The sequence below is a fragment of the Schistocerca gregaria genome, chromosome X, assembly GCF_023897955.1.
Source record: "Schistocerca gregaria isolate iqSchGreg1 chromosome X, iqSchGreg1.2, whole genome shotgun sequence".
Classification (NCBI taxonomy): Eukaryota; Metazoa; Arthropoda; class Insecta; order Orthoptera; family Acrididae; genus Schistocerca; species Schistocerca gregaria.
In genome coordinates this window covers 116,992,083-117,008,311 of record NC_064931.1, presented here as the reverse complement: position 1 = coordinate 117,008,311, position 16,229 = coordinate 116,992,083, and the positions used below count along the sequence as shown (strand labels likewise).

At 41.3% G+C, this 16,229-nt stretch overlaps 1 protein-coding gene across 6 annotated transcripts in view; it reads left to right on the top strand.

Moving 5' to 3' along the window:
- LOC126297790 (zinc transporter foi) overlaps nucleotides 1-16,229 on the top strand; it is a 176,720-nt gene that overhangs the window by 139,676 nt on the left and 20,815 nt on the right. For all 6 annotated transcript variants that reach the window (XM_049988992.1, XM_049988994.1, XM_049988993.1 and 3 more), the window contains one exon: nucleotides 2,442-2,712. In XM_049988992.1, coding sequence (XP_049844949.1) covers nucleotides 2,442-2,712 — 271 coding nt within the window. The remainder of the gene's footprint in view (nucleotides 1-2,441; nucleotides 2,713-16,229) is intronic.

The following is a 16,229-nucleotide window of genomic DNA, read 5'->3' as shown; positions in this document are numbered from 1 at the left end:
AACACCATAAAACCACAGCAACTTTTATTTTTTGTGAGAATGTATAATGTTCTTAATTTCAGAATTTTATGAGGGTTACTTTTTTCACATGCTGCTGTGATTTTTCTCTTGAGCTGTGTCGAAAATCCGCAACGTTTTGATGAGTGTCATTCTCATCATCTTCTGGAGAAGTGTCGATGGAAAAGCTTACAGTATCGTAGCGTTAGTAGCTGAACACGGTCCCGGCGTGTAGCTGCTATTGCAGGGTTCCATGCCAAACTTAAATGCTAGTCCTCATCCCTGTTGATGAGATTGTCATGTAATCTTATTTTGAAATAAGAGGGCTACCATTTAAGTTCAGTGTGGAACCCTGCAATATCAGTTATATGCTGGGACTGTCCTCAGCTGCTAACTCTCCGCGAGTCTAAGCTAGATTAACGGGGCAGGCGGCTGGCTTCGCCCGGCCCCATGCAACTTCCTCCCACACCACCGGCCCAGTGCCTGTAGGAGGGGTGGGGAGGGACGGACATCGCGCACCGCTGACCAGCTATAAGTAGAGAATGGCCGTGGTCCATCGACACTTCACCAGAAGATGATGAGAATTACACTCACCGAAACGTCGTGGATTTTCAACGCAGCTACCGGGATGGAAGCCCGAGAAGATTTAATCAGCAGTATACACTGGGAAAGCCTACATTCACATAAGAAACCTTCTGTCTTCTTATTCAGCCTTCTAATATTTTGATGAAATAAGCTAACCTTACTCTTCTGTGTATACTTAGAAATTTTGTGGGGTTCTTCTGTTATTTTGATCTCTTTCAAAACAGAGTGCGTGAATGCTGATTCTAACCTAAAAAGAGGTGCCTCTAACACCAGTAACCACAGGGATCTTGCTATGTGTGATGGTGCCACCCCCCCCCCCCCTCCCCCTTGCCCTGTGTGGTACCTACAATAAGATAACCAACCTATCTTTCCATCCCCTATTCAAGTGTATACCATGTCTAGGACAACCCCATCTCCCAGTTGTAGCAACAGGCACTGCACTCATATGATTTCATGCAGGACCTCCACAAATCTCACATTTGTGCATGTAGTTGCTACTCTTATTTCATTGAGGTCACTCTTAATGCTGTAATGCTGTCCTTAGCCAGACTGTTCCCTGTTCCACCCACTACAATAACCTGATCCTCTTTACCAAAACCTTGGCACAAATTTCCTATGTCCTCTTGTCACCTTGGCTTCACAATACTTGTGACCTGGTTCCCTGTTCCGAAAACAAGGTCAACCAATACAAACAAAACATTTCTGGTATTTACCAACTGCCATGCCATGGCTGCAATCATATTATATAGGACAGATAAGCAGAAACTTTAATACCAGATACATAGAACACAGAAGAGCATTAAAAAGTAACATTTTATTCTGCATCTGCTGGACACTTTATTGGCATTAAACACAGCCCAACGGACATCATCTCACACACACACACACTCACTCAGTCAGGTCTAACCATAACATTACCAGTCATAAAATTTCAGAGCAAGTAACTAGTCTACATTAAGTTTTCTATGCTTGCAGATAACAAACTGTAGGGAAAAAACAGCATGTAATAACAAGAGATATGTACAGAACTTTTTCAGATTTGTGAATACTGTCTTAAAAACTCAAATTAATATGTGTAAACGCAGTAAAGAGCATTTTTCCTGCTTAATAGCCCGAAATAAAAGTCCACAGATGATGCCAAAACTTCAGCAAAACATGTCTAGGAAATAGAAGAAAGAATAAAACTGTGTTTTGCTCAAGGCAAACCCCCTCCATAAACAAATATATTTGTAAGCAAATGTGGAAAGAAGAGCTTCAACCTGAAGATGATATGTAAAATTGGTTTGTTGTACTGAGTTCTGCAGATGATTTGCAATGATGTTGCCACTGTTTTTGTGCTACTGCAGTCAAAACATCTTAATTATCACAGTTATTAATGACTCACTGGGAAAATCGATGAGTACAGAAACATTATATCTGTAGCAGCAAGTGTTTCTTGTGTGACATCACATGTATAATAGACAGTGTACATTGTAAATTGCTGACAAACTTCATACAGACGTAAGACTGATTATCTGATGGTTATGCACATGGATGAGAAGACGGATACTTTTACTACCTGGTTATCACAGATGGCATTGTGAAATACTGTGATAGCACCATTGTAATTTCTGTTTTTTAATACGGTTTCTTTGTTATATCTGTAATTTCTGCCCTCCATCTAATGGATACCTGCTGCAATTATATCGTTACCTTTCTTGCTACACATTCGTAATTCAGTGACAGGAAATATGGGAGTGGAAACTACCTTCTCCCCACTCCTTTTAGTCCTTGCATCCTATCTTCTGTAATACACATTGAAACGATTCAGCAAATATGAAAAGTTGTTTGTGAATAATTGTTTGTTTTATCATTTCCAGAAGCACATAAAAAGATGAACAACCCTGATAACATTTCGAAGAAAAATAGAGATTTAAACCTGAACCAGAACAATCACTGCCATACTTACGGAGAAGATGAAGAGGAAGAAGAAGAAGAGGAAGAGTTTGATCATCAAATGAGTTCTGTAAATTGTAGTGGTGAGATGGCCCTCCGTCCCAGCACATCAAGTGCTTCTAATGAAGCTGTTAACAGAGATGGTCAACTTAGTTCTCACAACAAAGAAGACGAGAAATATATTGTAATTATAAGGTGAGATGAATGTAAATATTTTGTTTGCATTGTTCATCACTATTTAGTGGGTTTCTTATCCCATTCATTACAGTACATCAATGTGTTTGTGCCAGATATGGTACTCAATCCCATGCTACATACAGTGGTGTCTTATAATGTCATAATTGAAGACTGAGAGAAAAGGGACGGCTGTGGGAAGAAAAGGTAGATAAATAAGAAGTGAAATACATAAAAGAAAATGAAGGAGCTAGTATATGGGTGTCAACACCTGAAATGTAGAGAGTAGTAGTTTGAGCCAGAAAGGAAGAATACAGGGCAATGAATAAGATGGATTAGAATAGGGAGTAGGGCTGGGCCACTTAACAATGTGCTGCAGTACCAGGGTGTATACGACACAGGACATCTGGGAGGTCCGGGAGAAAACTGGGAAAAACCCAGGAATTTTTTAGAATTCCGGGAACTTTTCCTTGTTACCAGTTAAATTTTTGTGATTTTGACTGGTAAGAACCAATACTCTAACGAAGGATATTACTGTATCCCGCTTCTGCAGAATAATGCTGCAGCAAAAAAACATGAATGAGAGAAAAAAACTAAAACAAAACATAAGTTGCAAAGGAAATGTGCCATATACAACAACAAAACGCAGTGCTCATACAACTGTCTGCCAACCAAAGAGTGCCAAAGGCTTTAGAAAGAATATGCAGTGCTTCCTAACAACAAATTGCCTCCGATGAGCGTGACATGACAACTGTTTACATTTGATTCATTTGAGCAGTTGCGGGCGGGCTCTTGTGCATACACAGTTGAGTCACCTATGAGTAGTACCCTCTCCCACTTCTGGCTACAGATGTGTGGCTGGGCGCTACTATCTAAATTGCTCCGGTTTGGAAATATCGTAGATCCAGGGCTGATGCACAGAGCAGTCTGAGTTGTAGTGGGGAGGTAGGTAGTCTCCACGTGACCTGTTTACATTTAGTGATTTTGCTGTTTCCTCTTCGTTTATTGCTCTCACATTAAATGAAAACAAAACGTATTTCTTGGGCCGGGAGCTACCAAATGAATTAAAATAAATTCGCATAGTTACGGAAAGCTAAGATATGTTGTTAGTTTCAGGTTTTATTTCCACCTTTCTGACTGTCAAGCATTAATCACCTTGCAGAACAATGAAGTTATTTTTGTCGGTTTGCTAAAGAGATTTAGTTTTTATTAATATTTTGCACTGAGGTAGTCAATTTATTTGAAACGTACTGTTTAATTTCACACTGTTGGCTAGTTTCAACAGTTCGCTGCATTTCAAGTGCACGTTTTCCATCTTCCAGCTCGTATGGCATTATGCCATAATAAAGAACCAAACATGAGGTAATACAGTACTGGTACTCAAGAAAATTTACATCTGAATCTGGACATACGATTATGTACTTTAAGCCGAATTATGCATTTTAGTGTAGTTCATGAAATTCCAATGCTCTTGAAGTATCCTCTGATGTCTTGTTTCTTTTATGACATCTACATCTACATCTACATCCATACTCCGCAAGCCACCTGGCGGTGTGTGGCGGAGGGTACCCTGAGTACCTCTATCGGTTCTCCCTTCTATTCCAGTTTCGTATTGTACGTGGAAAGAAGGATTGTCGGTATGATTCTGTGTGGGCTCTAATCTCTCTGATTTTATCCTCATGGTCTCTTCGCGAGATATACGTAGGAGGGAGCAATATACTGCTTGACTCTTTGGTGAAGGTATGTTCTCGGAACTTTAACAAAAGCCCGTACCGAGCTACTGAGCGTCTCTCCTGCAGAGTCTTCCACTGAAGTTTATCTATCATCTCCGTAATGCTTTCGCGATTACTAAATGATCCTGTAACAAAGCGCGTTGCTCTCCGTTGGATCTTCTCTATCTCTTCTATCAACCCTATCTGTTGCGGATCCCACACTACTGAGCAGTATTCAAGCAGTGGGCGAACAAGCGTACTGTAACCTACTTCCTTTGTTGTCGGATTGCATTTCCTTAGGATTCTTCCAATGAATCTCAGTCTGGCATCTGCTTTACCAACTATCAACTTTATATGATCATGCCAAGATCTTTTAATTATTTACACGTACATACATGCGGGCTTCCTGCGTCATCGTAGCTACAAGGGAGCAGTGACACCTGTTATCTGGCGCTACCTGGCAACTGCTGAAATGAACCAATTTCTAACAGGTCACGGGAAAATATTGTGAATGGTGGTTTGAAAAGTGTTACTTTCTAAGTAAATGTTCTTTTACGCAAGATGAACTATGTGTGAGAATGTACGATGAATTTCTTAAATCACTGAGCATTTGACTCTCATTTAAAAATCAACTCTTTGAGGACGACCATCTAGAAGAATTTCAAGCCCAGAAGATCAGACATTTATGTCGTTATTAAAAATTTTACTGGCACATTTGTGTGATATATCTTAAAGTGTAACCCGCGCAAAATGATCAGCATTATATGTGGAAGCTTAGCTTATGTTGCAGCTTATTAATCTTAGAGATCAGTATTATATGTGGAAGCTTTGTTTTTCTTCTAGCAAAACTATGTATATTAATTTAAACCATTAACTTTTCTTTTTGTGTGTTCGCGCTACTTAAGTGATCTTGCTATTGGTTGACTACACTACGTGTCATCAGCTGCCGAAATCGCATGACATGAGCTATGACTGGCTTACAAAAGCACGTTGCAATCTCAATTTCATTGTGTCTGAAGGTAACATGCAGTGTTTGGTGGAATTCGAAATTATACCTCCGTAAAATGAAGAAATGCAGCGCTCATGTTGCTGCACATCAAAGATCTTTCCAAAACATGTACCCCCCCCCCCCTCCGGTTTTGTTTTCTTAAGTGCCAGCAAACTCTATGTCTGTGTAGAAAACCATAAACATTCTAAGGATTCATAAGTTTTACAGTGCCGAGGAAAAGTATACTGTCACTTAACATGGGAAAAGTGTATTTTCAACTGAGAAAAATCTGGGAATTTTTTTCCTTGTCGACGTATACACACTGAGTACACTTTTCACACACTAGTCATTGTTACTATGTTACTGTGCTTAGCCTTTATTTTTCACATGCCTTGCAGTCTCCTCCATTCTCACTGACCATTGCGCTACTTGTCCCACTTCAAAATCAGCAGTTGCAAGTACCTCTCTTCCATGCAATTTAATACTTTGTATTCACCTACACAGAGTGTGCAGTATTTCATATTGACATCTTAGCAACATCTAATGTTTGCTCTTTGCATCAATTTCATATAGATAACTTAGAATATTTTCATTTTACATTTACTTTAAGAAAAAACCGAACACCTTGAATGACTAGATATAGGACGTTCATATTAACAGGACATGAACAGTACTATCTTCTGCAGAAATGATTAACATTTCAATCACCCTGGCTCAGCATGTGTCCTGTTGCCTAGTAGGCACAGGATCCGGCATGGGTCCTGATAACTTGTTCCATGCATGATAGCATTGATGTGCGTATAAGGTGTGAATGGTGTCCTGTGGTATAGCCCTCCATGCTGCATTCAGCTGGTTCCAAAGTTCATCTCCAGTGGATGGCATCGGCTCACAGCACTGCTTCCATCGTTTCACTATATCCCACACATTTCAATTGGTGACAAAGTCTGGTGATCTGGGATACCAGGACAAGAGGCTGACATCCTGTGACACCAAGAAGACACGTGTTCATGCAGCGACATAGGGTCGTGCATTGTTGTGCTGAAAAATAGCATCTGGAGTGTTGTGCAGAAAGGGTGTGGCTATGGGTCGCAGGTTGTCATTCGTGTAGGTCACATTGCTCACAGTGCCCTGGACACACACCAACTGTGATTTGTGGTTGTACGCAATAGCAGCCAACACTATAAGGCCTTGAGTTGGCGTTGTATATCTTGTGCGAGCACAGTCACTGTGATGCCACTCCCCCTGTCTGCGGTGAACCAACATGTGGCCATCATTATCAGACACACAGAACCTAGATTCATCCGAAAACTCTATCTGATGCCATTCCTGTTTCAGAGACATTGTTCTGTACACCATTGCCATTAACACATTTCTGTACATACCGTCAAGTGAAGGCAGAGAAGTGATGGATGCACACATTACCCATGCCATAATAAATGGCAGTGAACTGTCACCCTTGATAGTGCATGATGTGTTAACACTGTTGTGCCAGAGCCAAGGAGGATGCAGTACTGTCCTGCAATCATTCGGATGAGGTGTCAATCTTCTCGGAGGGAGGGGGTGTCTGGGTGGTGTGACTTGACCCATCTTGTCGAGTTCTACGACCTTCTATGACCCATTCTGCACACCCCCATTTCATTGCCAAAACAGTTCGTCCCACACGAACAGCAATTTTCTGGGTGGGTGAATTGCATTCTCTCGTGCCAATAATGCACCCTGTTTCAAACTCATTACGAGGCATCCTGCATGTCTCCTCAAGTCACACTGATCTATTACCTTCAGCTTATAGTGACAATGAGAGCATGTTTTACCGGTAGGCGGTGTTGCACCACAATATCAATGTTGACTTGAACCCGCAGGCCGATATGGTTCAACTAGTCGTTCAAAGTGCTCTGTTTTTTCTGATCATGAGTGTACTATACAGCTCATTTTCTCATGGGTGCCTAACTTACAGAGGTTTATATGCTTGCTGCTTTGTAACATTCTCTAAGTTACGTACACCCATTAGCAGTCCATGATGATGATGATTCTCCTTCTGTATATGCTGATGATTGCCACTTCAGTGAGGATCACCACTTCAATCAGCTGAACTACCTATCATTAGATATGAGTTTTACAAACTCAGGATATTTAAGCTGGAGCCTGGCCAACACCTGCAGTCCTATTACCATTACTTTCTATCTGTACATGCTTCAAAGACCACTTGCTAATCATAGCAGCTGAGAATTGTGTGTTTTGGTTTCTATGTGGATAGTGAGGATGTAGTAGAGCCATCATCAAAAGAAGGGAACTAAAATCAGAAGCAAGGTGAGCTGTGCCAAAATCAGTGATGGGTTTTGAGGTGAAACAATCATTAATGAACACATTCTAAGACATCTGACATATTTAAGAATTTTTAGGTGTATTTAGGACTGTGGGAATCTGTCTTCAGTGTCCCTCTCCACTCATGTGACAAAGATGGAATCCGCAATTTCTAATACCTTCAGCAGCCTTTTCACACTATTTGTGGGTTGCTTTCGGTATCTAAATCAGCATTATAGCCAGTGATGGTAACCCTTCTGGATAAGACGTAAGTAAGCCAAAAATTTCTGTAGAGGCCGAAAACAAATCTTTTGTTACAGTTTTGTCACTGTAAGAAAGGAAGAGTGGACACCAGACATAGGATGCCCTTTGATAATCAGAAGATTCCGCAAAATATTAAGTGTTGTAATATCCACACAAAAGATTCAGAATTTAACACTATTAGTTGAAACTGCATTTAGATTGATAAATGTGGATAAACAGATGTCTAAACTTTGTAAACCAACTATATAGAATCATCCCATAGTAGCTGAGCAATACAGTGTCATTAATTCTTCTACTGTCATGTGCGAAAATAATGTAAATGAGGATGCTGGCAAAGTAAAAGAGGACTGAGATGAGAGAGTTTCAAAGAAGAAAGTATCATAACGGTTGTCAGTTCAGTCCTAAAGAGAGGTAATTGCACTCATTTTTAAAAGAGAACTCATTTGTGTGGCATTAACAAATTAAAGCTGGATTCAAATGCCAAATAATTCATCTGTAAGTGACAACCATGCTATTTCACTATGTATACATAAAATGTCACATAGCCACAGTCATACCCAGAGAGAGAGAGAGAGAGAGAGAGAGAGAGAGAGAGAGAGAGAGACATGTACTGTATGCGTACACATATTGCTTGCAACCAAAACTGTCCGGTTTATGCAAAAGAGACAAATGTTGAAGTAACAAAGGTTACTGAATGCGTACAATATCCTAAGATGAAAAGACATTCAAAACTTCGTAGCCTTTGGACTTCACAACTTCTTTTGCATCAATATTTAAAATGCCTCTGTCACAAGTAAGTGTGTTAGAATAAAAACAAACAGAGCGGCTCACCCTCTCACTCTTTTTCTACTACTTCTTGATTTTCTCTCTGTCTTATTGTATCTTGGTTACAGTCAGGCTTCCCAGGATTTGCCTTTTGTTTCCTTCCTGCTTCAATACATATAGGATGAAGAGACTGATGACCTTGCAGTTTGGTCTCTCTAACTCCAAGGACCAACCAACCAACATAAACAAACATGGACCAATTGTGATGAATAGGTAGAGGATTTCACAGATGAAATTAGAAAGTTGTGTGTACATGCATATGAATTATCACAGAATGAGGAGTTGAATAAAGTGATTTTGCAAGAAACTGAGTAGCGAGCACTAGATAACATTTTTGAGATATGACACCGGAAATGTTGAGGACACTGCAGTGAGACTAGCATTGGAGTACTAAGAGATTGATAGATATTTACGGGGCTAAGGATAAAAGGCGTGTGTTCACTTGTCTTGTAAACTACTTTAATTGTGGTCGTACGGGGAATATGCAGAGGCAGTGTTACCAGCCATGAAAAAATAAGGGGAATAATTTGGACTACAGGTGAACTGGTGGTGGTTGTGGTGGTGGTAGGAGGAAGAGGAGGGGGGCTGTTTGGATTGTGGACAAGGATGTAGGGGTGATAGTAGACATGGTCTGGGGGCTAAAAGAGGTCTGTTAAACTTGAGATGGAATCCCAGAGCTACCAACAGGATTTCATGCAAAGTTGAATCCAGTACAATCGAATGCAAAGGCAGAATGTGCCTCAATAGGTGTGATCAACAGCAGGTAATACAAGATTTTGTTGGACACAGGGGCAATTGTGTCACTAGGCTCAAGAGACTTACTGGGTAGGAGGCGTGTTACAAGTTGGGTGGAACAGGGGATACTGATATACTTAAGAGTGAAAGAAACTGGTACATGTGCCTAATATTGTGTAGGGCCCCTGTGAGCGCACAGAAGTGCCACAACATGATGTGGTATGGCCTCAACTAATGTCTGAAGTAGAGCTGGAGGGAATTGACACTATGAATCCTTTAGGGCTGTCCATAAATCCGTAAGAGTATGAGGAGGTGGAGATCTCATCTGAACAACACGTTTGTAAGGCATCCCAGATATGCTCAATAATGTTCATGTCTGGGGAGTTTTGTGGGTTGCGGAAGTGTTTAAACTTTGAATAGAGTTCCTGGAGTCACTGTGTAGCAATTTTGGATGTGTGGGTGTTGCATTGTCCCGCTGGAATTGCCCAAGTCTGTCGGAATGCACAGTGGACATGACTGGATGCACGTGATCAGACAGGATCTGCATGATCAGACAGGATGCTTCCCGTACATGTCACCTGTCAGAGTCATATCTAGATGGATCAGGAGTCGCATATCACTCCAACTGCACACGCCCCACACCATTACAAATCCTCCACCAGCTTGAACAGTCCCCTGCTGACATGCAGGGTCCATGAATTTGTGTAGTTGTCTCCATACCTGTACCTATCCATCTGCTCAATACAATTTAAAACGAGACTCGTCCAACCGGGCAACATGTTGCATCTGATATTCACAGCACACTCGTGAAATGGCCTTTTGGGGAAATCCCCACTTCATCGCTACCTTGGAGATGCTGTTAACAATTGCACATGCACAAACTATAGCACCACGTTCACTTAAATCTTGACGACCCACCATTGTAGCAGCAGTAACCGATCTAGCAACTGTGCCAGACATGTGTTATCTTATACAGGTGTTGCTGACCGCAGTGTCGTATTCTGCCTGTTTAAGTATCTCTGTATTTGAATACACATGCCTGTACTAGATTTTTTGACACTTTAGTGTATAACCACTGGGGTCAGTGATGCTGCATTTTTCATTGAGGACATCCAAGTTCAAACAGTGTGAGGAAGTCTTATGTAAGTGAGGGTTACAGCATGTTTTTAGAATTAGACTTTCTGCATCAACATCATGCCATAACTGATCTTCGACAATGCTTAGTGGGAAAACATTCTGGCTGTTGTATAGAGCAATCCAGCTGAACATTGAATAATGCCATTAAAGCTTAATTGGCATGATTGTTTGTCTAATGGCACTGGAAAGTAACTATGGGTGTTTGTGGAACGAGACTTACCAGTAAATATATTATGTGTAATGGGACCACTAAGAGATAATGAAGTTTTGGATGCAACACGTTGTTTAGTGTGACAAAGTACTGTACACATCAAGAGATGGAAGGAAGTAAAGAAGTAACTGTCAACATAGATGATTTTAGTGCCGAAAATGTTAAGTTAGTGAAAGGAACATTGAGCACATTACAAACTCCAGATGAAGAAGATTGCCATACGGGAGGAGGAGGAGGAGGAGGAGATAAGTGTATAACGTCCTGTTAAAAAGGAGGTCATTAAAAACGGAACACAAGTTCATACTAAGGAAGGATGGGGAAGCAAATTGGCCATGCCCTTTCAAAGGAACCATCCCACCATTTGCCTGAAGTGATGTAGGAAAATCATGGAAAACCTAAATCAAGATGGCTCGATGCAGGTTTAAACTGTTGTTCTCTTGAATGCAAGTCAACGTGCTAACCACTGCACCACCTTGCTCATTGCCATACAGGTGGTGTAGGCCATAAGAGGGCACAGGGTGGTGCTAGGACTGCATTTCATGAGAAGTTTAAGCATTTAAAAGGAACAGAGAGAGCATAAATGAGGATTTATTCTGGGAATTCCAGGACTTGTTTTTCCACAAGGACCGTTGCCTGCAATGACAGTAACTCAGCACAGCATTCCGACAGGGTATGAAGCACCAGTATATCAGAGGCCTTACAGAATAGGGGATGTTTCCAGAAAGAGATTTTCACTCTGCAGCAGAGTGTGCGCTGATATGAAACGTTCCTGGCAGATTAAAACTGTGTGCCTGACCGAGACTCGAACTCTGGACCTTTGCCTTTCGCGGGCATGTGCTCTACCATCTGAGCTACCGAAGCACGTCTCATGCCCGATCTCACAGTTTTACTTCTGCCAGTACCTCGTCTCCTACCTTCCAAACCTTACAGAACCTGATGGAATAATAGAAGAAAACAATAATTGCAATTGTGGCCAAGAAGTCGGCAGATGGCTCAAAAAGTATTGCTTTTGTTGCAGTTATTGACATTAAAACAGCAAAACCATAACAGGTGTGTGTATGTTTCCAAATAGTGCTATAACAGTGTATAATCTTGGAAAATGCCAGTACTTCTCTATGATGGAATTGCGAGGTCAGTACCACTAGTTAGAAGCTGTTCAGGAAAGGAGACCAAAGATTGGATTTTTGGCACCATGGGAGCACTACCAATATAGGAGGATGCCTTTCAGTTGAAAAATGCACTGGCAACATTCCAACAGTTATTAGATGGATTTCTGAAATGGTTAAAGCCACATCTGTGTTTGGTGTATCTCAACAACATAATCATCTTTTCAGTGGATTTGAAGGAACATAGGCAGTGATTAAGGGAGGCATTTAAGAGGTTACAGGCAGCCCATTTAACACTGAGTTCCAAAAGATGTCATTTTGCATTGGGACAGGTACATTATTTAGGCCCTGCCATCAGTAGGGATGGTTTAAGGACTGTTCAGAGATTAGTACATGCAGTGCAGGATTTTCCAGTACTTGAAACAACTAAGGAATCTGGACTCTCACGTTATTATAGAAAGTTTGTGAGTGTGTGCAGAGTGCTGCATGCAGAGTAGGGGAACTGGAGAATCATCACTTGGACAGACGAGTCCTGTTTCCCAGGAATAGGATATAATATTGCCATGTCATAAATGGTCATTGAGTCTGATGTTTAATGCGTGTGGGAGTTGCGGAATGAGGTCAGAAGGCTTCAGGACATGTCTTCTGGTGTGCAACAGTTAGCAAGTAAAAACAGTGTTTGGAGCTGTCTCAAAGGAGCACAGGAAGCTCTGTGACGGTCTTGGCTGCAGATTTCTAGACCTGTGTTATCGGGTGGGAATTTGTAGAACTCCTCTTGATATGCCAGAGTTATACTACACAAAGAAAGAAACTAATCGGGTAGCAGAGTACTTGAGGAGTGCACATGACAGTATTTTAGGCTAGATGGTAGTTTGAGGTGCTCTGATGAATACTTGCCAGTCAGTAAACAGCAAGGGAAGTAAAACTGTGTTCAGAGTAAAGACACTTTTGACTGTCAAATTTTTTTCAAAATGTCAAAGTATTCATAACAAAGTTCCCTAATTTACTGCCCTCTAGGGAAGCTCTCCTGCTTAAGTTATTCTTTGGATTGAGAGCTGGCTGAAAACCAAAGTGGAAAGCTCTGAAATATTTAGGAAGTCATGGAACATATATAGAAAAGACAGATATTGGATGCGATAGAAGGGGCAGTGATTATTGTAGAAGTGTTGTCGCTATTGAGGTCGACGTGGAGTGCAACAGTTATGTTATCTGCATATAACAGGCGTAGGTGAAATCAGGTTAATTGTTAGATGTTGTTACGAGCTACCCAATTGTGCTGTAACAGTTCTACAATCATTCAAAGGAAGTGTACGGTCAGTAGTGTGTAAATACCCAGATCTTGCAATAATAATTGGAGGTGACTTGAACCAGCCAGGTATAGACTGGGATCCAGAGTGAGATTTTCACTCTGCAGCGGAGTGTGCACTGATATGAAACTTCATGACAGATCTGTGTGCCAGACCAAGACTCGAACTTGGGACCTTTGCCTTTCGTGGGCAAAGGTCCCTAGTAAGAGTCTCGGTGCGACACACAGTTTTAATCTGTCAGAAAGTTTCATAGACGGGGATGCCCATGGATTGATTGCTAGGCTACAGTCGTGTGAAATACTTTTGAATGTGTTTTCTGAAAATTGTCTTGAGCAGCTAGCTCGGCAGCCCACGTGCAATGGAAACATGTTACACCTTGTAGCTACAAATAGGCCGGATCTTATTGATAATGTCATTATAGAAATGGGGATTAGCAATCATGATGTCATTATAGCAACTATGGTTATGAAAGGTAATAAATCCGTCGAGAAGTCTAGGAGCGTGTTTCTGCTAGAAAGAGCAAATAAGCAGTTGTTAGCGTCTGACTAAGTGAAATGACATCACTTAGTTCCAGTAAGAAAGGCGTAGAGGACTTATGGGCAAAGTTCAAGGTAGCCGAGCAGTTCTAGGCACTTCAGTCTCGAACCGCGCGACCGCTACGGTCACAGGTTCGAATCCTGCCTCAGGCATGGATGTGTGTGATGTCCTTAGGTTAATTAGGTTTAAGTAGTTCTAACTTCTAGGGGATTGATGACGTCAGATGTTAAGTCCCATAATGCTCAGAGCAAATTGAACCATTTTTTGTAAATCGTGGTATGGAGAGTTTTGTGCCTAGTAAATGGATAAAGGATGGGAAAGACCCATGATGGTTTAATAATGAAATTCAGATGATGATGAGGAAACAGAAGCTGTTGCACTCTCATTCCAAAAAGGAATGCACAAATGACGACAAGCAAAAGTTAGTAGAGATCTGTGTATCTGTGAACAGATCCACATGCAAAGCATGCAACAATTACCACTGTCATACCTTAGCAGAAGATCTGGCAGAGAACCTGAGAAAATTATGGTCCTATGTAAAATCGCTAACCAGGTCTAATTCTTCAATTCAGTCCCTTGTTGACCAATCTGGTGTAGAAGTTGAAGATAGCAAAACAAAAGCTGAAGTTTTAAATTTATCGTTCAAGAAATTGTTCACACAGGAGAATGGTACAAACATACCCTCATTTGACCATGGAACAGACTTGCATGTGATCAACATAGTAATAAGCATCCCTGGCATAGAGAAACAACTGATAGATTTCAAAGTGTCTGGAGTTGGTGGTCTAATGGCTAGCAATGCTGCCTCTGGATCACGGGGTCCGGGGTTTGATTCCTGGCCGGGTTGGAGATTTTTTCTGCTCAGGGACTAGGTGTTTGTGTTGTCCTCATCATCATTCGGGAAGTGCTGAGACTGGAAATAGAAAGATTTGGAACTAGTACAGGTGCTGATGACCATGACGTTGAGTGCCCCACAAACCATCATCATCATCAGATATCAAAGCAAATAAGTCTGAATGGAATTCCAATTTTACAAAGAGTACTCTACGGCAATGATGCATTGATCCCTTACGTGGCTTGCATTTATCACGAATCGCCCTCGCATCACAAAGTCCCAAGCAACTGGAAAAAAGCATGGATGACTCCTGTTTGTAAGAATGGTGAAAGAATGGGTTACCTTTAGAACTGCAGGGTAGTGGATTGCTGATAATAGGACTCAGTGTAACATAAGGGAACCCCCATTCAATTTGCCAGCCACTATGACAGTAGTTAATGTGTTGAATGTGACACAGCCACAGCTGTTCTGACCAGACGATCCCTTGGAAATGTTACTCATGCACAACCTTACATTTCTTAATGATATCTGAGAACTGAGCCTAGACCATTCTTTAAGTCAGATGATAGCCACACAGGAGGAGAGGATTATGATCTTGAAATTTTGCAGCATATGAACAGTATTGAGAGGAATGTCGTCAAGTGACAGTGACATTGAGTGTCACAGTTCCAGGCACCATAGTGACACTGATCTTGCGTTTCCTTGCCTTTACATATCTGAGACAACGAGCCAGATAGAAAGGAGATCCAGTGACGATTCAAGTTTCCATGGATTGAATTCCGTGAACTAGGGATGGAGAGTAAATGTTTATTTTCAGTTTTAACACAATAATTGTGTAGTATTTAGGAGGAACCAACTTGGTAGTAATGCTGCTAGCTTATATATAAGGAGATGTCAGCAGGGCACTGGGCCAAAGTAATACCCAAGGAGCCAGAAAAGTAATAAGAAGTCTGGCCACCACAAGGGAGGATTGCACATCGTAAGACCTTCACATCTGCACCTGCTATCCAAAAACAAGTAGTGGATTTCCTACTGAATTCCATGTTGTCCTGAACCTTTTGTCAGAGTTCAGCAGCACTCAGACTAGGGATTTACTGCCTGATACATAAGCTGCTGTTAACACCATAACACAAATGACTCCATTTGAATGGTGCCACAACCAAGAAGCATTGACCACTGATAAGTGGTGGTTCACTGTGTTCAGCAATGAGCTGTTCTGTACCACACTGAATGAGCATTGTCGGCGAGTGTGATGTTAAGATGGAGATAAGTCAATTTCTTCCAATCTTTTGCAGAGGCTCATCTGTGTTACTCCTTGTGTCATGGTGTTGGAACCCATCAGGTATGTCATGGACATCCTGCCTCTTCTTGTGTTACTTCTTGTTTGACAGTATCGTGATACCATTTCTCGACAGGACAATGCTTGTTCACATGGCACTTACATGTGTGAAATGTCTGCCTGATACTGATCAAAGAAATACTTCAACAAAATCCCAAGATCTGTCCCCGATAGAATGTGTGGAATCGTCTCAGACGTATTGCTATCCCAGTGCCAGTATTCTCGATATCAAGGTCCAGTT